Here is a 24,087-nt window from a genome sequence, read left to right as displayed (position 1 = left end):
TAGAATATTTATTTGTCAAAGTTTTATTCAAGAATGCCATACTGTTCTCTCATGAAACATTTAATGGGGCCCTTTGGATATAAGTTGAAAAACATTTCCTTTCTATAATACTAACTTGGTAACTTCATCAAGCATTCCTTATGGCATAAATTAGAGGAAGTAGAACAAGATCAACAGTAGCAAGGGGGAAAAAAATCAACTTGCAAATTAATACCGACAAATGTGAAGATCCAGAGCAAGATGATTTGGAAGACTGATAGGAGAAATGGACTAACTTGTACTAACTGAACGATAACTCAGTAGAAATGCAGAGAGAACAAACGAGAGAAAAAAAGAAACAAAATTAAAGAACGTAGTTTTAGTCAGGAATACTGAGGGAGAAGAGGTTGCCTCAGTGGTCCCTGTCTTGTGCAATGCTTCAAGTCCTTCTGTCCTACTTTTTAACATCCATATGAAGCCACTAGGAGAGGTAATCTGACCATTTGGGACATGATATCATCACTGTTCTGCTCTTATCCAAGTAAACATTCAAGAAGAGATGTCATTGACCTCTTATCTTGGGGGGAAGGTGTAGACCTCTGGATGGAAGAGAATAGATTTAAATTGAACACAAGCTGTACAGTTACTGTTACTGTTTATACATTGCAGTTCTCCATTAATACTAATAGTATCTCTGGACAGGCAAGTTCTATTTCTGAAGGAATATATTTGTGGTCTGGGGTCTTACTGGATTCACGGCTTTTTGAGCAGCAAGTGAAAGCAGTGGTTACAGAGATAATTGAACATTTCCCATTTATGCAACTTTACCTGATTACAATAACAGCCACATTACCACCACTATTGCAATGTGGCCCACAAATTTATATTATTTATATTTATTTATTTATATTCCATATTTCTAAAATGCCCATCTCTCTCAGGCAGGGGCTTTGGGCGGTGTACAATATAATATTGGACACAAATGCTTTAAAGACTACTCAGAAATTACAATTAGTCCTGGATACAACTCTGGATGCTGCAAGCATGTTACACTTATGCTGCAGGACTTTCATGCAGGTGGCTTCTAGGTATAGTTAAAGTGCTTATTCTATAAACTTGATTATGGCTTGGCATCTGGGTACCTGTAGAACACTGAGGTATTCCAACAGGTGGAAACTGTCCCTAGTTCCCAATTCTTGGAAATGAAGGCAAGAAGTTCTACTTTTCAATAGTAGTACCAATCTTTTGGAACAATTTCCTGGTGGAGATCAAACTATTTTCCTTCTTGAGGCTGCTGAAGAAGGATGCTGAAAAACAAATTATTCCAGAGATCATTCTAACTAACAGGTGCTTTAGCTATCTTTTATTTGTAGAGTTACATTATTGTTATTTCTTAATGTTACTCTTATCTTGGTTTACTTGAACTTTGTGGCTTATTTTGTTATAAAAACATTTACTGTATTTTAAAATTTAACATGGATGTATTAATGTTTCCATGTTATGGAAGCTGCCAAGAATTCCTTGGATTGTGTCAGTATAGAAATGACATAAACAAACAGATAAGTACATTGTTGTTGTTGTTTTCCAAAATGAATTAGAATATTATGACGAACAGTTCAGACAAACATTCTTGGTTTGAAGAAACTTCTGAGAAGTCTTTTAATACTAGGCATGTTAAACCCAAAGTGGTTCCTGGCAAACCTGGCTTTCATTTGGGAAAGAAAATGGTCATCGCAGCTTCAACTTTGATTTGTTTTCAGAGTTGTGATGGCCTAAATAGATGTCTATATTTTCAAAGGATGAGCAAATGAAAAATAACTCATATAAAAATTATTCAAATATATTGTTGGTTTTTGTACTTCTCTTTCTGCTTCTGTTATTGGCAGGGACAGATACAGGAGATGCAAGATGACAAAATCCTGCTGATGTTAAATGGAAATGTGCTAGTTCTTATTATTTTTATTTATAAAATATAGCTGCAGGAACTTTATGAATTATGATCCACATGGAAGTACGTGAATCATTCTTTGTAAAGTTCCTGCAGCTATAGTTGTGTATCTCCACAGTAACAATAAAACTCAGCTTTTTACAAAGCTTCCTGAAAGTCACTGAAGAGTCTCCAGAGGTTAAATAAATTCTTTTGCATAATTCATAGATTTATGTGTCAAGCTTTCCTCCAGAAGCACAAAACAAATTATACAAGAATTGCCTTTTGCTTTAGGATTTTTCTTACAATGACTGACTTCAAAAATATTTATTTATTATACAGGTAGTCCTTAACTTACAACCATTTGTTTATTGACTGTTCAGAGTTACAATGGAACTAAAAAAAGTGACTTATGACCAGTTTTCACACTTACGACCATTACAGCAGCCCCATGATCACGTGATCAAAATTTGGGCACTTGGCAACTGGCATGTATTTAAATTTGGAGTCATGTTATGTGATCACCATTTGTAACCTTCCCATCTGGCTTCCAACATGCAAAGTGGGAGAAGTCAGATTTGCTTAATAGCCACATGATTCACTTAACAGCTGCAGTGATACACTTAACTGTGATGGCAAAAAATGGGGTACAACTCATTTAATAACTGTTTTGCTTAGCGATGGAAATTTTGAGCTCAATTGTGGTCATACGTTGAGGACTACCTGTACTGGCTGGGGCCAAAGAATCCAGATTCTTGCTTCAAATGTAAGTAGTCTTTGATTATTTTTTGCTCCTAAATAATAGGGAAGACATCCCTTCTGTGAACACTGTTGTTATTGTTATGGTTATGGTTAAGAGCCGAGGTGGCGCAGTGGTTAGAGTGCAGTACTGCAGCTACTTCAGCTGACTGCTAGTTCGGCAGATCAAATGTCACCGGCTCAAGGTTGACTCATCCTTCCATCCTTCCGAGGTGGGTAAAATGAGGACCCAGATTGTTGGGGGCAAAATGCTAATGCTAATGCAATATGCTACTATGCAATATGCTATATGCTAACTTTGTAAACCACTTAGAGAGGGCTGTAAAGCACTATGAAGCGGTATAGAAGTCTAAATAAATAAATAAATAAATAAATAAATAAATAAATAAATAAATAAATAAATAAATAATGGTTAATAAACTGAGTTATTACCAGATGATGACAGTTTTGTAACACAAAAACCTGTCTAAGTAATGGTTATATCATACAAGGATACAACTTGTATTGGGCACAGATCTAGAGCAACCTCTGCTTCTCTATCGAAATGGCCATCCTTTATTTCCTGCAAGAACTCCCTGAAGAAGGTAAAGTACAGCAGCTTAGATACTAAAGTTACTGCCCAGAAGATACTGTTCAATATTTCAGCAGAGCAGGCCAGGAAGTCAAGCTCCCAAGCACCTAGCAGCTTGGGTGGACTATGGCTTGTTCTGCACATCTCACAAGGTTGGATGGCATGATCGCCTGGTGGATGAGAACATTGCCGCTATCCTGAGTGGGTCACTATGAGGGGTGAAAACCCTTGGATATGTTTCTTTTCTGCAAGATGACATGCTAATGTGGAGGGTGGCCTGTGACGGTGGTAATACTTTCATTCATATTGCTTTCACCACTAAATGAATGTGTTACTATGTAGAATGTTGTGAAAATAGCAGCTTAAAAATGATAATTAATACCCTTAATTAAAACTATAATACAGAACTACATTGATTTTAATTTAAGAAATTGTCATCTCTTCTGTTTCAATTGTAGGCTAGTAGTGCAACTCTTAAATATTTTGGTAAGCATTAGTACACCCTTGGCATAGATGCACTTAACATTCATTGACAAGAGTATACAGTCATGTTCTCTCCTACTTCTTATACCGAGACTATTTTTTTCAATTGATGAAGATGGTTGTTGATATCATGCAGCGACTGAAGGGTTGCAAAAATGAAGTGACCAAAGAGATGGAAGACTGAATTCCTATGAGCTACTTGTTTGAGTTTATAGCTGAAATGAATTACTGCATTTTACTTATATCATGTGCATAACCATACACTAGGAACATAGGAAACTGTCTTATACTGACTGAGATCCTTGACTTATCAATACCGGGGATGGGCCACCTTTTGTCAGCATCTCCTTCCTAGGGTTGTGAGAGAATGAGTATCCCGGAAGCATCCAAATTGTGTTTTCACAGCCTCCTTAAATATTAACAAAAAGAGTGCCTTACAGATTTCTGGAGAGGCAATTCCAGAGAGATGATACTACTGTTGAAAAGGAGTAGTTCTACCTCTGCCTTGCATGTCATACGCAAGATGAATCTGCTCCTTTTTCATCAGAACACACAAACAGGATTGGTAAACATTCTACTTGGAATAAGTAACTTTACAGATATAGGAATGCAAAATGAGATGGGGCTTTATAGCTCAAAGTCAGCACTTCGTGGTGTATCCAGAAGCCTGTTGGTAACCATTGTAGAGTCCATAACTCTGGTGTTATATGTGACTAGCAGAAGACTCATCTGCCAACAAGTTGTCTTCTGTATTTTTTATCAACTGAAACTTTTTAGTAGTCTTTGAATACAGTCCCACATAGAATGCAATGTAGAAATCTGTTCTGGTACTATATTTATGTAATAATTTAGTTTTCATTGAAGTGTACAGACAAGTTTTATAAAAAGCTTGAAAATCAGCTTGCAATGCATAATAATCTAAAAACCTTCCTTCCATGTTTATTCCGGTGGCATGTGACATAGCTATTGCAGATGGAATTGGCTGTTATAAAAAAAAGGAATTATATTTATAGGTGTATTAGCTCTTTTAGCTTTTTAGCTTTTTAAGTGTAAATTGGGTTTTAATTGGATTGTTTTAAATTGTGGGCCAAAGTTGTATAATTCTTTTAATTGATTTTAAATTTTGTATTGGTGTGTTTTTTATCCTTGGCTGTGCACCGCCCTGAGTCCAATAGGAGAAGGGCGGTATATAAATTGAATAAATAATAATAATTGGTCAAGGCTGTATCATATCAGTGAATGGTAAAAGCAAATGAAAAAATTATTTCTTCACCTGCGGCTGTTAGTATAATGTATAAAAGGTTCATTTTAATTCTCCCTCATTCTGACATAGAAAACAGATGCAATGATTGCTTTGATTACATCAGTTTGTAAATTTAACATTGTAAATTGAAAAGTAAGTTAGAGGTAAAGGAATATTTTTTTCATTTTTTATCTTTAAACTAAAATTAGATTATCCTGAGATAGTTTCCCTGTGAATGGTTATATGATGATGATTATTATATTTGATTATATGATTATATGTGATATGTGATAATTATAGCCTAGCACTAAAATGCTCTTGCTAGTTTGTATTTTATAGTTTAAAATCTCTCTCTCTCTCTCTCTCTCTCTCTCTCTCTCTCTCTCTCTCTCTCTCTCTCTCTGTGTGTGTGTGTGTGTGTGTGTGTGTGTGTGTGTGTTAGCATTATGTAGACACTGCTAACAAAAGATCAAGGGCAGTCTACTGATGTGTCCGTGAATTATATCTTTTCCCTTACATTTCAGAGTCAGTATAACCTTCTGTTCTCCATTATTGTATTAGTCACAAAATCAAACATTCTTTGCAATTTTAATTGGATGAGAATTAAAGATATACTGTATAGGGGTTCACAATTGACTACCTAGCTCAATCAGAAACATTATAGAATGTTGTAGCTGTCCTGCAGGTAAGGAGGAGCACATAGCTTGATTTCTTTCAACAGAAATATCATCTTTGTTGTGTGCAAAAATATTGCTCCCCATGCTCAGATAAAAGGAATACGGATTTCATTTTCTGAAACTGACGCTTTTCACCAGCGAGTTTTGTTTGTGACTTTTTATACTGCATGCACAATATTTAGGATATTATTACTTTCAGCTGTGATATCTTTTCAATATGTATATTTTTTCCTTATTGTTCTTCATAGATGTTTGCATCACAATCAGATGTGTGGAAATATTTCCTAATTTCCTAATTCACTTGCTGTCTTCTCAGCTAATGTCATACAACTGCAAAATGCTTCTAACTTTTAAAAGTAGCATTTTTTTCCAGCTAATATAATTTTCTAATCAGTTTTGCTTCCACTATAAAAATACAGAAGTTGCATTACAGACTAAAAAGTGCTATTCTGCCTAAAAGCTTAATCAATCAGTCACACAAGTATATATCTATATTATATGTACATCATAGCAGAGAAGTTGTGATTTTTAAATATGCTATGAGATTTCTAAAATCCTAAGACTTTTAAACACATAATTTCAACTGTGACAAATCAAAGCTAAATTTAGAAGGCAGAAAAGAGCTTACTGACATTTCTTAGGTGCCGGGGTAAAAATAGGCTTTTAACTGGGTCAGATATGTTCAGTTTCAGTTTTATTATATAGACTTGACATTCTGATCACAATTTATTTCAAATAATACTGTATTCCTAACAAATATTAGGACATTATTTCATCGCATATTATTTTGTTTAAACTTGCAAACATTAATACTTCTTTTTTCAGGACTAATTATCTCCCAGTCATATATAATGTCTGGCACTGAAAAGATCTTAATATATGTAGTAATTAATATAGATTCATGAAATAAAGATTCCTCGAGGCCGTATGGAACTCTGAATCCCCTTCTATGCTCCTTGGAAATACTTTTGACCATGGGTGAAATCCAGCAGTTCTGACAGGTTCTGGGGAACCAGTAGCGGAAATTTGGAGCAGTTTGGAGAACTGGCAAATACCACCTCTGGCTGGCCCCAGAGTGGGGAGGGAATGGGGATTTTGCAATATCCTTCCCCTGCCACACCCACCAAGCCATACCATGCCCACCAAGCCATGCCCACAGAACCGGTAGTAAAAAAAATTGGATTTCACCACTGCTTTTGACCAGAGTTTTGGAAAATTGGTGACATAATTTCATGCCATTTAAAATTTTTTAAGAAGAACTGCTGCTTATATCTCTAAGAATACTTAATGTAGTTTTTAAAAATTAACTCCCCCCCCACAAATTGCTTTTCCAAAGAAAGAATGCAACCATCACCCCAAGTTCTTTCCTTACGTGCTATATCTGCTCAACTTTTAAAAATACATTAAATGAAGCGCCCAGTCATCAAAAGGTTGCTTACTTCTGCATTTGATGCGCATATGCAGGCGGCCATTCACTAAGCATAGCTATTGCAGCATGTCAGTGCATGATGTGATAAAAATTAGTACTTCAAGAGGTTTGCCCTATTTTTGCAGCCAATACATACATACCTTCAAATGAGCTATAAAACATTCAGAATACAGACTTTTAAGTGTTTAGAAATAGATAAATTGGAGCCAACTAAAATCTTTCTTGATTCTGCCATATCTCGCCCCTCCATTGGCTTTATTTTTTTATTTTAGATTCCAGTTTTTAAAGAAAAGGTGCATGCCATAAAACAAGTCATCTTTATAAAAATATATTTTGTCTTCCTGCAAACAAACTGGTGATGGCGGTAGGGATGGGGTTCATCCTTGTCCGTTTTGGGACTTTTTTTTTTGTAAATATGCTTTTGAATTGACTGTGTGAAGGTTCTATTTTGATAGAACCAAAGTAGTCCATGATCAGCTAAGGATATGATTATTGCTACATATGCTCACTCATGGAAGGGCTTCTAGTTCAAAGGACCATGCATATTCGGTTGTAGAGTTAAGATACGATCAATTTAAATCGACAATTTACAATCTCAGTGACAGAATCTATTTAAAATTGTTTATCATCTATTCGACTTTGGTTCTCTATTCAGCATTTTTATTTTGCAATGTTTGGTGTACCTAATCATATACAAAACATGTATGTTTGTTCCAAAATATAGCATTTCATATTAAGTATTCATAATGTTATGTAATTTTGTACATTGAATATAAGGTGACAATATTTTAATTCATGCTAAATTATAGTCTCTCAGGTGAATCTTCGGTTATGAAGCTTATGTAATTTCAAATTGGAATTCTGTTTTAGAGCTCTATATTGAGCACTTAGAAATTAAAATTTAATTTAACAAATTAAATTAGTTCATTAAAGGGCTGAGTCTCACAGCCATTTCATGGGAGGTCAGCTGTCTTTTTTTCACACTATCAGTCCTTTGCAATACAGTTAGTCCTCAATTTATGACCACAAGTTGGGACCGGGATTTCCGTCTTAAAATGTTGCAACCATAAGTCAAGTTAGGCCTAATGACAAATTTTACAGCAATTGTTAAATAAATCACTGTAGCTGTTAACAAAAATCACACAGTCATTAAGCGAATGACTGTTTCCCCAGTTGGTGTTTTTTGAAATTTGCAAAAAAAAAAAGTTGTAGATTGCAATCACATAACCGTAGCTGATTGTAAGTGTAAGCCAGTTGCCAACAGCCTAAATCGTGATCACATAACCGTAAGGGTGGCGCAACAGTTATAAATGTAAATAAAAGTCATAATTCTCTTTTTCCGGTGGCTGCTGTAATTTTGAACCATCTTTAAATAAATGGCCATAAAGTCAAGGACTACTTATGTTCATTCACTTTTGTTTTCTCTGTGTGCTCGAGACTTTGAGTTCTTCAAACATTAGAAGAAACTTGCCACATAAATAAAAATAGCTCCCATATTCTATTCAAGACACACCATTAGTGAAATAAGACTATTGCAATGCCTATTATCTGAGGTATTACATGCTGCTGCATGGATAATTCATGGGGGCAAACCTGTGAGATATTGATAGATGTTTCAATTTTGTCTATTCGTGTTTTGTACGAATCAAATTGGCTTCTTAATGCAGGATGAACTTTACACAACTGTTTTCTTGTGAACTGTCTTTCATTCTGAACTGAGACACCATTTGGGAGGAACTAATGCTCTGTTGTACTGCCTCTCCATATACAGTAATGATTCAACTTTGTTCTTTCACCATACCCTCTTTCTCCGACATTTATAGATAACTTCTCTTTTAGATCCATAACGCTTCTATCATTGATAAACAGCTTTGATGTTTCATCATTGCTTATCCTATCTTTGAAATATAAGCTTTCTCCAAAATAAAATAATGTCCATAAAGTATCTCATCTGAATTTCTCACCTACTTGTTGCTAATGTGATTTCCTGGCCATTATTATGCAAATTTATGAATTCTGCGGTATGCACCATTGAACTACCTGATTATCCTTTCTGTGATTAGAAGGAAAGATGTTTGATGCATGTCTAGTCCAGTGACCTATTTTGAACCATGAATACCAGGCAGAACTCCAATTCTTTCATGACAATTGACGTTTAGAAGAGCAGTGTTTCTAAACATTACAAAATAAAATGGGAGGGTGGGGGAATGGCTGCAAACTACAAAAGGCAGGATCAAAATTAAGCAAGTGGGAGGAGCTGCAAATAACTACAGCCATAGCTTTTGATGTTCAAAGTTTGGATGCTTTTGAAGGTGCATCTGAAGATCGCTTGTTACTTGGAGCATTGCTAATTTGTATTTAAATCTTTTTGTGAAACCTAAAGAGGGATTATTTCTCATTTTTCCCCTTCCTTGACTTGTTATCCCTTTTCCTTTCTTCCTTTCTAATTTCCTTCCCTGCCCAATGGGGATAGTCTTCCTTATTCCATATTCAGTCTGTTCTTATTATTTGTTTATTGTTGTTATTTTTGTTGTTGTTCCTTCTCCTTTCACTGCTTCTGCTGGAAAGAAGGGAATTATATCTGTGTATAAATGTATGTATATGTTTGTTGTTCTTTTGTACTTCTAAGCAGTTTATGTGGCTGAAAATGAGTACAGTACAATACCTTATTTTACAGGCATTTGGTTTAATTAGTAGACAGTATTTACATTTAAATATGTAGTTTATATGTAATTAATACTTTGGTGTGTCCTGGCTGGGTTCTTTTTTGTAGTATGAGGTTTCTGCAAATATACAAAAACTTACTTTCATATATGCATATACTTTTAAATGTGTGTGAAAAGAAATATTTATTAAATGGGGATGGGGAGGAATACTCAAGATTGGTAGGGATTTGGTTATTTACTCAAACTTTCTTTTTGAAAATTGGTCTAGAAAGTTGGCATGCAAAAATATGAACCCATAACTTAAAAAATGTTTCAAGGAGTAAGAAAATTGTACTTACCTAAATATTTTTAGAGGATAGAGATTAATCACCTTTCCATATACTTTGAGGAAAAGCAACAGAAGTACTTTAATGAAGAATAAATTAAATTTATTTCTGTGGTTTGTAGCTTTTAAAACTGCAAAGGAGAAACCGTCATAACACTGAAAATTTGAGTGTTGAATCACAAGTGTATAAAATATTTAAAATCACAGTCCCTTGTCATCATTGCTCCATATGATAGGCCATTTTCTGACATCTTACATGTTGAAATTTAGCAAGCTTTCTATAGCGAACTATTCCCTAACTAAATATAGTCATAGTTCTGCATTGTACTTTATGCTGCAAGATACAAAAATAGCAGATGCACCAGTTTGGATATGCTTCAAAACATATTAAGATATACATTTACAGAAATTCTATGCATGCTACACTTCCTCTTAGATGAGTACATTATTCCGAATTTAACACTCATTTCATTCTTCACGATTAAAATATTTAAATTCTAAGTTTTGAATAATTATTAACACACATATATGCAACTTTGTTACTATGTGGGGATTTTTAGTACACCGCTTAGAATAATTCAGGATTGGGATATTTGATAAATGCAATAAATAAATAAACTTAGAGTTTGAGTATTAAACTGGAGTTTATTTTGTCACTCAATTTAAACCTCTGCAACTACTCATAATAATATTCAGCATTTAAATATTAAACAGCATTCAGAGTGTTTTGTTTATGAGAAGCATTTGGATTAGCAGAATATTGCTGTTGTTATACTAGTTTCTTGTTATGGTCAAATTCAGTAGAGCACCTGCTAAATTCAGAGGAAGTGATGATTAAAACATTATCCTTCTTTAGAAAGGAAAGGAAATGCCATTTTACTTTACAAATATCAAAATTATAATACATGTTTTCTTGTACAAAAACTTGCTTCAATATGCTATTTGATTTTACCTTCTGGAAATTCCTGAAAATATTAGATTAAGCAATATCTGATGGTGAAGTAGCGGATACATAGGGAGCCTGGGTACACGGAGGCAGCTGTAGAAAGACAATATTGTTGTGACAATAATATTCTTCTAGTTATTTAACTTAACTAGATTTAGAGATTGTTCAAGAAAATAGAAGAGAATGCTATATATACCTCAGTGGTGGGATTCAATTTTTTTTACTACCGGTTCTGTGGGCATGGCTTGGTGGGCGTGGCATGGCATGGCATGGCTTGGTGGGCGTGGCTTGGTGGGAATGGCAGGGGAAGGATACTGTAAAATCTCCATTCCCACTCCACTCCAGGGGAAGGATACTGCAAAATCCCCATTTCCTCCCGATCAGCTGGGACTTGGGAGGCAGAGAATAGATGGGGGCGGGACTAGTCAGAGGTGGCATTTACCGGTTCTCCGAACTACTCAAAATTTCCACTACCGGTTCTCCAGAACTGGTCAGAACTTGCTGAACACCACCTCTGATATACCTCAGGAGGTTCCTGAATGAAAGATGAAATGTAATGAATCAATGAAGAATTTAAGCAGCAGATGCAAAGCATATATACCATGTCTTTCTTTTTGTAGTTTCTCCTGATTAGATAAAAGGATACTTCTTGGCTCAAATATAATTATTTATGCCTGAACTAATTTACACTATAAGTTCTTTCCGTTAATGCAATGGTTATTACAATGGCTGTCCTAGAGTTATTTTCCAATTTAATTGCTAGGTGGAAAACCTAATTACCCAGGCAAAATTGTTTTCATACGTTCAGTGTAAATAAAACTGGTTGACTGTGCATGTTTAACTTTGAAGATCATATGTAGGTGATAACTGTAAGAACTACCATTAAAATAATGTCTTCTAAGCATTTTTAGTGTTATTGTACAAGTCTAAATTTCTATGTTTATATTGGCCATTTAAATGCATTTCTAGTGGATACTTGATACAACTAAGTGTTTTTACTTTTTTTTAGAAGCAGGTGGTAAAAAATTGAAAAGTACAGTACAGAGGAGCACAGAAACTGGGTTGGCTGTGGAGATGAGAAATTGGATGACACGTCAGGCCAGCAGGGAGTCTACAGATGGCAGCATGAACAGTTATAGCTCAGAGGGAAAGTAAGTCCTGACTGTAATTGTAAGTAAATATCTCTAAACCAAATGTCATTGATTTAAATTAGGTTTAAGATCACAACATTGCACAGGAACATACATCATTCTAAATCCCAGTGAGGTTAATTGAATATACAATTACCATTTTAAAAAGCAATAAATGTGATTCTCCCTTTCTCTCTTGATACTGGAGCTTCCTATCCAACAAATAGGAATCACCTTCTTTACAAATATAACAAAGTAAAAGAAGGACAATCATAGCATATGCATTTAATGCAGTTTTTCTCAACCTTTGTAGCTGGCTGGGGGATTCTGGGAGTTGAAGTCCACCCATCTTCAAGCTTCCAAAGTTGAGAAACACTGATTCAATGGGGTACAAAAATTACCCTATCCTTCTTTCCCAACATTTTTTTCTGGCATGCCTGGCCACTGCTGTATACCAATAGGCAAGATAGAAGGAAATGATGGGAATTTTACTTCAACAGAGTTGGTAGGTACCAAGTAGGAAAAGGCTGTTGTGGAAGGACAGTGGCATCTCTAGAAGGAGCACAAAGCCAAGATGTTGGTTGCTGCAGTATAATCAAAGCTCATGCCTTTTGTATGTGCGTGTCGCATACCTGCACAAAAGGGGCAGGGCTTCAGGTGCAACACCATGACTGCCATCCTGAGTTTTGCTGTCTCTGTTTAGACCAGTGTTTCTCAACTTTGTGAAGTTTAAGATGGGTGGACTGCCACTCCCACGATTCCAGTCCAGAAATTCCAGTCTCCCAGGACTTCAACTCTTAGAATTCCCCAACTATGGAGATTTAAAATCCACCCTTCTTAAACTTGCCACGGTTCAGAAACACTGGTGTAGAGTAGACCATGTTATATATGTATGAAGCTAGCTATCTTGAGCAACATTCATTTGAAGAGACAAGCCATGCAATCATTTGTCAATGACACTGCAAAAGAAATACTTCACATTGATTCAAATATCTTTTCAGCCAGTCAAAAAAATGCCAGATTATTTAGAAGATAAGAAAGACATCACAGTAGCTGTATTCCATCTGGCAAAGCACGGCATTTTGTAATATTCTAACAAATATGCTTAGCTAAAAGCAAACTCCTTTGTCTTCACTTTATGTCATTCTTCATGTATAATTTGAAAAAGGCTTAGAATAACTCTTGAAGATGAAATACTCTTGAGAACAGAGGAACTGCTTACATGACATACCTTTAATTAGCAACATTTAAATTCAGTATTTGACTGAAAATATTAGCAGAAAATGTGTTCTGCCCAATTTGGTTCTTTTCAGAAATTATAGAGCTGCGGTGGCTCAGTGGTTAGGGTGCCGTACTGCAGCTAATTCTGCTACCTGCCGGTTGCCTACAACTTGGCAGTTCAAATCTCACCAGGCTCAAGGTTGACTCAGCCTTCCATCCTTCCAAGGTCGGTAAAATGAGGACCCAAATTGTTGGGGGCAATATGCTGACTAAACCGCTTAGAGAGGGCTGTAAAGCGGTATATAAGTCTAAGTCTAAGTGCTATAAGGCAATTCTCAGTCAATTGTATTACCATATTAAATGCCACATTTAAAACAACGTGAGATATACTTTGTTTTTTTCATATAAACTACTTAGAATCTTTTGATTCCAGGTCAGATTCCAAAATACAAGTTATATGATCAAAAATATTTTTTAAGATCAAATAAAATATTCAGCAGATTCAGTAATAAATGTATTTTTTGTGTCATAAAATTACATTTGTAAATGTTCAATAGATATGGAATGGTACATAACTAAAGTTGCCCACGTTTATAATATAATTTGTAATGGATCTTTGTGTTAGAACCATCTTAGTAAAAAGAAATGTGCTTTCTATTAGTTTGATCTTTCCTGGTGTGCGGTTGGCAGCAGATAGCCAATTCAGTGATTTTCTGGATGGACTCGGCCCTGCACAGCTTGTTGGACGCCAGACCCTGGCTACTCCAGCAATGGGTAAGAAATGTTGACATTTGAATAATCACACCCAAACTGTATTGCTCTATAGGTCAACCACCTATATCCACTTTAGATTTGTTGGAATAATTTTGATTTAGGATAGATTTGGAGAGGAAGGAAAGCACTCATTAAACACACACACACACACACACACACACACACACACACACACACACAAAATCCCACACACCTCAGGGTGGTTATGAGCTTCTCATAACCACCTTGAGGTCCCATTTGTTTTTGCATTGTGCTTATCTAATTCTTACAGCAAAACTATCAGTACATAAGCAACAGGGATTTTCTTTCAAGTAATTTAATGTCGTAGCAACTCAGAGTCGCTTCGAAGTGAGATGGACAGCAAACAAATTTAAATAAATAAATAAATAAATGCCTTGTGGCTAATTAGCGCTGACAAGGAGAGATTGACCTAAAATGGCTTCTGTGTCTAAGGACTAAAATTTCAATCTCCCCTCTCACAATCCAGCACTTTAACACTATTCCATATGGCTTTTTTTTGCAACTGTGAATATCTAATCTCTAGGAAACATCACGGTGGTTTTATGGAAAATTATAATTAGATATATGGCTGAATTGGGAAAATATATCCTTTAGCAGTATTTCTCATCCTTTTTTTCTCCCGTGGCTCACTTCAACCTTGCTTTTCTCCTGGAACCCCTTGTCCAAGTTCTATTATGGATACGGACATGGAACAATGCCTTTTCTGGCATCAGTTAGATAGTATTTGCAGTATCATACACATCGCTTTTTTGGGCTCCTTTGGTACATACCATGATCCCACACTATATGTTTTTCAACTTTATCCCCCTTGAAGTATCCCGGGGCCCCCCATTGAGAACTGCTGTCCTAGCCTTTGAATTGTTAATGATAGAAATAGAAAATCTGTTGTTCAGTCCTGTAAGTAAGAATCTAGTACAATCGAGAGTGATCAGATGTAGTTAAACTGAGTTGATGCTGAGGTACAGATGAGATATTTAATTATTTACTTTAATGTCTATTTATATAATCACAGGCTGTGAGTGTGGGTGCATGGGTGCGCGCATGCATTCATACCATTGCATCTGCTTTTCATGTTAAGTACTTGCATTTTTTGTCTCTTTAGGTGATATCCAAGTTGGAATGATGGACAAAAAGGGACAATTGGAGGTAGAAATAATAAGAGCACGAGGCCTTGTTGTAAAACCAGGTTCAAAGACACTGCCAGGTAAAAGAAGTATGCTTAGCTCCCAGAACTATAAATGCTGTAATAGTATGGGAGCAATTCGTTTTTCCATAACCTTACCTTTGCCATAACCATAATAGTGAAAGTAGCCTCAGCTTTATGGTACTGAACATCCCCATAGGGCCTTCGTCTTTAGAGACGAAATCTGCACAATACAGAGTATTACTTTTTTAATTCAATTTTCTTAATTCTGTCCCAGTTTTGATATATAGGCATATGCATGGAAACTCTTAGTATGACGGCTCTTTGGTGTTCTCTGACCTTTGTGGTTTTCTTGCAAACGTTTCATTATCCAAACTAGGTAACATCATCAGTGCTAGTAAGGACTGGGGTTTGCTCTCAGTTTATATACTAGTCACTTGCTCTGTCAGTGTTGATGGGGGTAGTCTTAAAAGTTCTTTGGTTGGGCAGTCTTGTTTGGCAGTTTCTTGATTGGGATATTGTTTACTTGATTATTGGTCTGTTGTTAATGTTGGAGTTAATTTATGTTTATCTTGGTGCTGATTGGCGATCGGGAGGTGCTTTGGTCTTTTTGTTCCCCTTTTGGCTTTTGATTGTTTCTTTTGCATAATATATAGATATTGTCTATGTGTCTATTGATGGCTAATTTGTCAGAGTGCCAGGCATTTTTGGTCTAGGATGGTCACAGTTTCCCAATTGAAATTATGGTTAAGTCTGAATACTTTGCTAAACTCTTAGCATTCTTGGGATCCAAAGCTATCACTGTGAATTGTCCTTCTGCTTTGTTTAGTTTTCTGTTGAAGACTAAACATCTATCGATCCCTGAAGCAATACTGCTAGTATTTGCTCATCCGCAATGCTAGGGAAGAGAGACAAAGGACGGAAAGGGAAGCTTGCATAAGTAATTTATTTTGGTTATTCATAAATGCACTGTATGAAGATATATTCAGTTGGAGCTAAATATCGTTGACTGCTCAAGAGCATAGCTAATGTGAAAATTTTCTTAACAGTTGTTTATATTTTTCCCTCCAAAGCACCATATGTAAAGGTGTATCTATTAGAAAATGGAGTCTGTATAGCCAAAAAGAAAACAAAAGTGGCAAGAAAAACGCTGGAACCTCTTTACCAGCAGCTGTTATCATTTGAAGAGAACCCTCATGGGAAAGTTTTACAGGTAATTTGCATCACTACTATGCAGATTAATCATGTTTATTTGTTGATTTTTAAAAATGCCTGTGCTGCTTCCCATAAAATATTTCAGTTGAACTGAAAAAGACCCTGAAAAAAACTCCTGTTCAACAGTTAATGTAAAATATACATATTAAAAAATAATTGAAGAGGAATAAATGAATTAATGCAAATAAATAAACTTTTGTTTAATATTGAGAAGACCTCCCTGAAAAGGTAGGATTTCAGTAGCCAATGTAAAGGCAAGCAGCCCTCACACATGAAGAAAAGCATTTCAAATCCCATCAAGGAGGTCCTTCTGTAAGTGACCATAAGATAGCATTGTTAATAGGGTTTCCCTAGGGAAGGGAAGTGCTTAAACAAGTATATAATAGAGAAGGCATCCTACTAGAAGCTGCAGTTGAGGATGAATAGACCGTCTTATGACCATAGACCCCAAAGAAAAGACCACCGTAGTAATACATTGCATGATCATTAACAATAATTACTCATTGCAGGGCAGACTTTACATGGTATAAGACAATTTAGCATTGTTAAAAAAAACAGAATTGTCCCAAAAATTTAGAAAGGAATGAGGAGATCCAGTACAAAGAGAGACGCTGTAGAATTGGCAGTATAACAAAAAAAAAAAAAGTGGACTGGGATTTCCGTTGCATCTACATTAAAGGGGCATCTTTGTTCAGCAAAGGGGATTTTTCTGTAGCTGCCTTCTAACACCTGCTGTAGGAAGAACTTTACTAGATTTCTTTTTCCAAGTTGTTTACAGATTTAACATACCAGTGATGACCTGGAAGCTTTTAGGAATCTGGCAATAAGAGCTAATAAGCCATCAGTGGAGATAGCTAGTACAATTGTTTCAAAACCTAGTTGGGGGTTGTGATTAAGGCATCAGGCTAAAACCAGGAAACTATGAATTCTAGGCCTGCCTTCAACACAAACCAGTGGAGTGTCCTTGGACAAAACACTTTCTCTCAGCCCTAGCAAGAATGAATGACAAACTACTGAAAATCCACAGGCATCATACAGTATCTGCTCATGCCTGTCTCCCAAGGTCATTCCCACATACCATTATAGGTCATTAGCACTTGGACAAGTATGGTAGACTATTCCTCTTCAGGAAGGGCACAGCTATTGAGTCAGCTAAAATTGGTAATAGGCCTGCTAACTACAGAAGTCAGAAGTCGGTGACAATGATAACTGTAGAAGCACCTGTGAATTATTTACCATAAACTTTTAAGTATAACACTATCATCCCTTTTTAGGCAGGGACACCACTCTATCATGCAAAGAACTTCACCATCTGCTTCCATTCAACAAAATGACAGGTCAAGAGAAGAACATTGTAGCAGTACAGCAATAAAAACCCCTCTTCATCATTTTGGATCTCAATCCTGCATAATGTAATGAACCAGATGGTGCACTGAACACCTCAGTAGCTACTACAACAAAAGCAGTGTACATCTCAGTGTGAAGTGTACAAAAGGGTTTGCTGGGTGGCTACTTGAGACATTATTCAAGTTGCAATTTAAGCCTTTTTATATATATATCATCCACCATCATGCAATAGGCCTAGCTGTGTGTTTCTCCATTGAACTCCATTGAACTTCTCAAGATGGGTTACACAACTTGTGCTGATAAAAGTTTCTTTTCTGGTTGCTTCCCAAAAAATCAAAAAGAAGCCCCTGAAAGAGTGGTGAAATCCATTTTTTTTTACTACCGGTTCTGTGGGTATGATTTAGTGGGCTTGGTGTGGCTTGGTGGGCATGGTTTGGTGGGCATGGCAGGAAGGATACTGCAAAATTTCCATGCCCACCTACTCCAGGGGAAGGATACTGCAAAATCTCCATTCCCACCCCACTCCAGGGGAAGGATACTGCAACTTCCCCATTCCCTCCCCACTCTGGGGCCAGCCAGAGGTGGTATTTGCCGGTTCTCCAAACTACTCAAAATTTCCGCTGCCAGTTCTCCAAACTGCTCAAAATTTCCGCTATCGGTTCTTCAGAACCTGTCAGAACCTGTTGGATTTCACCCCTGCCCTGAAGCATTGGGTGATTTCCTTAAACAACCCCCTATTGCAGCAAGGAAACTGTAGCCTGAGTTTCAGTTTGGGGTGGGAGAGCAAATAACAAGAGGGAGTAGCTGCTACTAGCTGCTAAGTTTTACATAGGCCATATGCCTATGGAGATTCTCAGTCATCCAGATCATGGTTGTCCCAAAGATACTTTTTCAAGAGGCAACTAGACTTTCTGGTTTTTCTTTGAAGATGTTTCGCTTCTCATCCAAGAAGTTTCCACAGCTCTGAAATCTTGTAATCTGGAAACGTCTTCAAAGAAAAACCAGAAGATCCAGTGGCCTCTTGAAAAAAGCATCCTTGGGTTAGGCCATATGCCTTTCACCTGTCCTTCAATTCCTTCGTACCTCAGTTGCAAGTTGTTTTTCTGTTTGTGGCCTGTTCTGCTCTAGGATATTAATTTAATATAGTGAAGGCTAACCTCCCTCCCCCCAGCTGTTTTATGGCATAATAATGTTTTAAGCTCTCTATTATGCGAATCCATTTCCAACTTTATAAACAAATAATATCCTACCTTGCTTTTACATAAATATTTAACATCTACATACAGACATCCATCTTGTTTTTCCCATTTGAGATAAGCAATTTTATGCAGAGTGCAAAGAAAAAGAAAGAGTTAGCTAAAGTAACTAAATGATAATAAGAAAAAGAAAAGGAAATATAGCTAAAACTATTTTATACTATTACAATCTACCATAGCTTCTGCAAAGTTTTCTGTCTTTGCAAACCATCCTACCTCCAACTATCTCCATACCCCATTTCATGCATTTCTTCTTCTTCTTTCTACTTCTCATGTCTTTCTGAGGAACTCATCAACCTCATCCCGCCTCAGGTCTTCCCTTTCTTTCAACCATTCACTCTTTCATATATCAGTTGTGGAATTTCTCATTCATCCTCTCTATGAGCCCCAAACCAATTACAATAAGAATCTATTTCATACTGGTTACTCTGTTTTGAATTCAATCTGCATTAATTTAGCAATCAATCACTGTTTGACTCTACCTTCTTGTTTCACCACGCAAACCTCTTAAGTAACCCATTCCTTCTGTGGTCAACTTACTTTTCTGTTTCTCCTGTCACATCAACTCTCACTTTCATATTACAAAGTGGAGAGAAACACACAGCCATTCTTGCTCCTCCCCCCCACATATTTATTTCATAACATACCATATACTACTTGCTATCTCTCATCTTTGCACATCTGAACATTTCTTCATCCATTTGTTCTTCTACCAAAGTACACAGCCTATCTCCTTGCTCTGGTCTTTTGCCATTTATGTATAACTTACCAATATTAACTCATTTTTCCCCCTTATAACAGCTATCTTTATCTTGGATACATCATTTCCTATATTACTTTTTGTAACATACAGCCATAATTTATTGCAAATCATTTGGGTTCTCGGCAGGGGTGAAATGTAAAATTTGTTACTACTGGTTCTGTGGGCGTGGCTTGGTGGGTGGGGTAATGTGACTGGGTGGGTGTGGCCAACTTTTTTTTTTTTTAACTTTGTAAAGCATTTTTTCTGCAAATGCAAAAAAATGCTTTGAAAAGCCTCTGCTGATCAGGAACACAGCTGGGATCATCAGAGCCTTTTCAAAGCATTTTTTAAACCACCTCTTCCGCTGAAGAGGTTGCAGAAAAAAATGCTTTGAAAAGCCTCTGACATCCCAGCTGAGCCGCGCGATCATCAGAGGCTTTTTTTTTTTACTTTTAAAAGCATTTTTTCAGTGAAAGAAGTTGTAGAAAAAATGCTTTTAAAAGTAAAAAAAAAGCCTCTGATGATCGCGCGGCTCAGCTGGGCATGGTGGTGATGGTGGGGCATAGGGATTTTTGCTACCGGTTCTCCGAACCACCCGCCACCATCACTACTGGATCAGGCGATCCGATCCGAACCGGGAGCATTTCACCCCTGCTTCTCGGCCAACAACACAGTATCATTTTTGTACAAAGATTCACATCCCAACCAACTCACTGCTCATGACACCAACATTTATTTGTAAATGCATTAAATAAAAAAGGGGGCAACACACATTCTCATCTTATTCCCTGCTCAACATTCAACTATTTACTAAGTATTCCATTTACTCTCACCCATGCTTTCTTATCCTATGTCATTCTTACTGCATTCAGCAATCAGCCTTCATCTCTATAGTCACTTAAAACCTTCCAGAATTCCAGCTCATTTATTTTGTCATATACTTTCATTAAATCAGCAAACATAATTTTCTTGCTACATTCATGTGGTTATTAATGCCCGTTTGATGTGCAAAAAAGTATTTTACCCATTACTATATGGCGTAAAGCTGCATTGTGTTTCCTAAATTTTAGTCATTGTTACTTCTTATACTTTTTCAAACAGAATTCTACGAAATAGCTTCTTAGGCATACTTTACAAAATTAATCCTCTGTTGTTTTCAATTCACTCTTGCTATTTTCCCTTTGTAGAAGAGAGCAAAAACAGCATTATCCTCCTAGTCAAACATTGTCTAGCCTGGAGATTTAATAGTGGTCTTCCATTCTTATACTAATCAAGTCTAATTCTGATTCATTTTTCCAAATTTACCCAAAGTAAACTAGATGCTCCCTCCTGCTGTGACCTAAATAGAAGTACAGTACAACATTACGACTGGAAACCGCAGCAAATAAAAATTAAATCCAAGACTGCAGATTAAAAGCCTCATAGCGTAATTGGTGAAAAGTCACATAGAAATGGTATATTGCAGATATTGGGAGCTGATTCCAGATTATCATTCATATACCGTGTTTCCCCAAAAATAAGACCCTGTCTTATATTTTTTTGAACCCTGAAATAAGCACTTAGCCTTATTGCCATGCGTTCAAAAGCCCGATTGGGCTTATTATCAGGGGATGTCTTATTTTGGAAACAGGGTAGTCATATTTTAAATTGTAAACAATTATTTGGGTTGATAAATTTAAATCTGTTTGGAAGAAAATAGCTAAACACCTTCCAACTTTTTTTTTTTTTACATTTATCATCCTGAAAAAGTTTAAGGTGTCTGAGAGATAGATCTGTAATGAGATTCAAGCCAGATTACCAGTCATTCTGGTATGAAAGGACCTAAATTCAGATGATGATCCACTTTTTATCTATCCAGTTTTGCAATACTGAACTGTCTTCAAGTCTTTACACTGGTCCAATTTAAGATGTTAGCTTGACTAGCATCTTAAATAGTTAAAAGCTTAACTATTAAGGAACAGATCTCATAACCTTCACTGAATGGGAGATGACCAGGAGACTTGAGGACTGAAGACTGATGTGGAAAAAACACTTTAAGAAAAGGCTGTGGCGAATTACTTTGACATTTGTGCCAAGTACATGAACTTGTCCAGGTGATCATCAGAGGTTTATCTTGGACTTGCAGTCCTTACCCTTTCAAAGAAATATTTTTGTTCTTTTTTTTTTTAAATTTGATTTATATGCCGCCCTTCTCCGGAGACTTAGGGCGGCTTACAATGTGCTCAGCAATAGCCTTCATCCTTTTGTATATTTATACAAAGTCAGTTTATTGCCCCCACAACTGGGTCCTCAATTTACCTACCTTAGAAAGGATGGAAGGTTGAGTTAATATTGAGCCTTGGCGAGATTCGAACCTGCAGTAATTGCAGGCAGCTGGTCTTAATAACCAGCTTAATAGCAGGGTGCCTTAGACCACTGTACTACCAAGGCTCTTGCTATTTACCTGTTCTTATAGGTAAAAGGTGGAATCAATGACTCATGTTCCTTTTATGCTCTCATTTTTATAGATATATGTGCAGCTTTGATTGTTACCCTGCTTCAAAATGTACTAGGAAGGGAGTTATTATCAGACGTATTCTGAGCATTTCAGCAGGCTAGCAAGGTTTGAGTTATTGCTTACTCCACATTACAACCCTAGTAAAATCAAAGAATGTGCCTTGATTTGATGATGAACTGCATTTTTAGGATTTTAGAGTTAAACTCTGGTTAGTGATAATTAAATTTTGGGGATATCGTTTTGCATTTGCAAACATAATTTGCAAAGTCTTTTTTGATGTAATCAAATATATCAGTCCATGTTTTAAATAGTGAAGAGATTTTTGGTTGGATTTAGCTCTATTAGAATCTAAATTCTAATCTTCATTTGAGATGAAAGGTAACATGAACCATCTAAGGCTATTCCATTTTTCAAAAGTTAAGGGACTCTTTAGGTACATCATAATGCAGCCCAGGGAGAAGGTGAAATTAGGAAAGACTGAGGAATGAACTTGAGGAAGTAATTTGGACCCCAAGCAGTGTTTTCAGCTCATATTTTTCCTGTTTGGTTCATTAAACCAGCACATATCAGTCTATCCATCTTAGAACTATTCTATATAAAATAATGCATTTCCTTTGCTACTTCCTTAAAATGTATTATTTCTTTTTAATCCAACAGATTATTGTATGGGGAGACTATGGGCGTATGGATCATAAATCCTTTATGGGAGTGGCACAGATACTTTTAGAAGAACTGGACCTGTCCAATATGGTGATTGGCTGGTTTAAACTATTTCCTCCTTCGTCCCTAGTAGATCCAACTTTGGCCCCTCTTACAAGAAGGGCTTCCCAATCATCACTCGAAAGTTCAACAGGACCGTCGTACGCTCGCTCATAGCAGCTGTGAACTTTTTCATAGCAACCAGCGTTACAAAAAAAAAAAATATTTAACAGGTCGCAAGCTCTGGTAACACTGCATGCTTAATGTTGCGTCTTTGGAGCCTGTTTCTAGGGCTAGAAAGCGATCCTGTATTCTCAGAGGAAGTTGCACACATTGTGCTCTAAAGGAAGCCCTCAGGTGAAGGAGTGGAACTGGAAGAACTGAATGGTTTGGAGTTCAGTGACACTCAACTTTTAATCCAATTTGAAGCCATGGATTAAACTAAAGAATCAAGTTGTCTCATGCAACAAGAATCCCTTCAACGGCACGTCTATTTTCTTGTTCCCTTTTCTTTACTGGCCCTTTTCTGCCCGCACCCACCCAAGCCTGGTTATGCCACAGAAATATGGAGCTACCCAAAGAAGTCGTGCTAGAAGAAAAAAGAAAAGTGAGCTGTCATTGCATTCATTAACAGCAGAGGAAACTTGCCTTATCAGAAAGCTTGAAGACTTAGAGCGGCAGGCTTTGTAACTCCGGCTACTAATAGAATCAAATCCAGTGTGGACTAAGTGAAAAAGTAAAATTCTGTGGCTATACTGTACTGTATGAATTAAAGACACTTTTTTGCATGGACACAGATTATGCTGAACATTTAAAATTATTTTCTTGGGGCTGCAACTTGCAAAAAAAAAAAAAGAATAAATCAGCCATTTTCAACAATTTATATTATTTTTAAAAATAAATTTCACTAGTGCATGGTTTTAAAAGGGAGAGAATGCAACAAGGTGATAGACACACCAAGTTATCATTCTTTAAACCAATCATGGTCTGTGTTTTTGCAGACAACAATGAAAAATTAATAATTTCTAGCAAATAC

The 24,087-nt window shown here is 36.4% G+C and overlaps 1 protein-coding gene across 20 annotated transcripts in view; it reads left to right on the top strand.

Annotated features, from left to right (window-relative positions):
• RIMS2 (regulating synaptic membrane exocytosis 2) overlaps window positions 1-23,228 on the top strand; it is a 267,667-nt gene extending 244,439 nt beyond the window's left edge. For all 20 annotated transcript variants that reach the window (XM_070940384.1, XM_070940381.1, XM_070940380.1 and 17 more), the window contains 5 exons: window positions 12,015-12,156; window positions 14,018-14,130; window positions 15,254-15,355; window positions 16,369-16,508; window positions 23,010-23,228. In XM_070940384.1, coding sequence (XP_070796485.1) covers window positions 12,015-12,156; window positions 14,018-14,130; window positions 15,254-15,355; window positions 16,369-16,508; window positions 23,010-23,228 — 716 coding nt within the window. The remainder of the gene's footprint in view (window positions 1-12,014; window positions 12,157-14,017; window positions 14,131-15,253; window positions 15,356-16,368; window positions 16,509-23,009) is intronic.
• Window positions 23,229-24,087: the final 859 nt, after the last annotated feature.

The sequence above is a fragment of the Pituophis catenifer genome, unplaced genomic scaffold (assembly GCF_029215685.1).
Source record: "Pituophis catenifer annectens isolate HBS135680 unplaced genomic scaffold, rPitCat1.0.hap2 SCAF_3, whole genome shotgun sequence".
NCBI classification, from domain to species: domain Eukaryota; kingdom Metazoa; phylum Chordata; class Lepidosauria; order Squamata; family Colubridae; genus Pituophis; species Pituophis catenifer.
The sequence above is the reverse complement of the archived record's forward strand: the minus strand, read 5'-3'. Positions and strand labels throughout refer to the sequence as shown.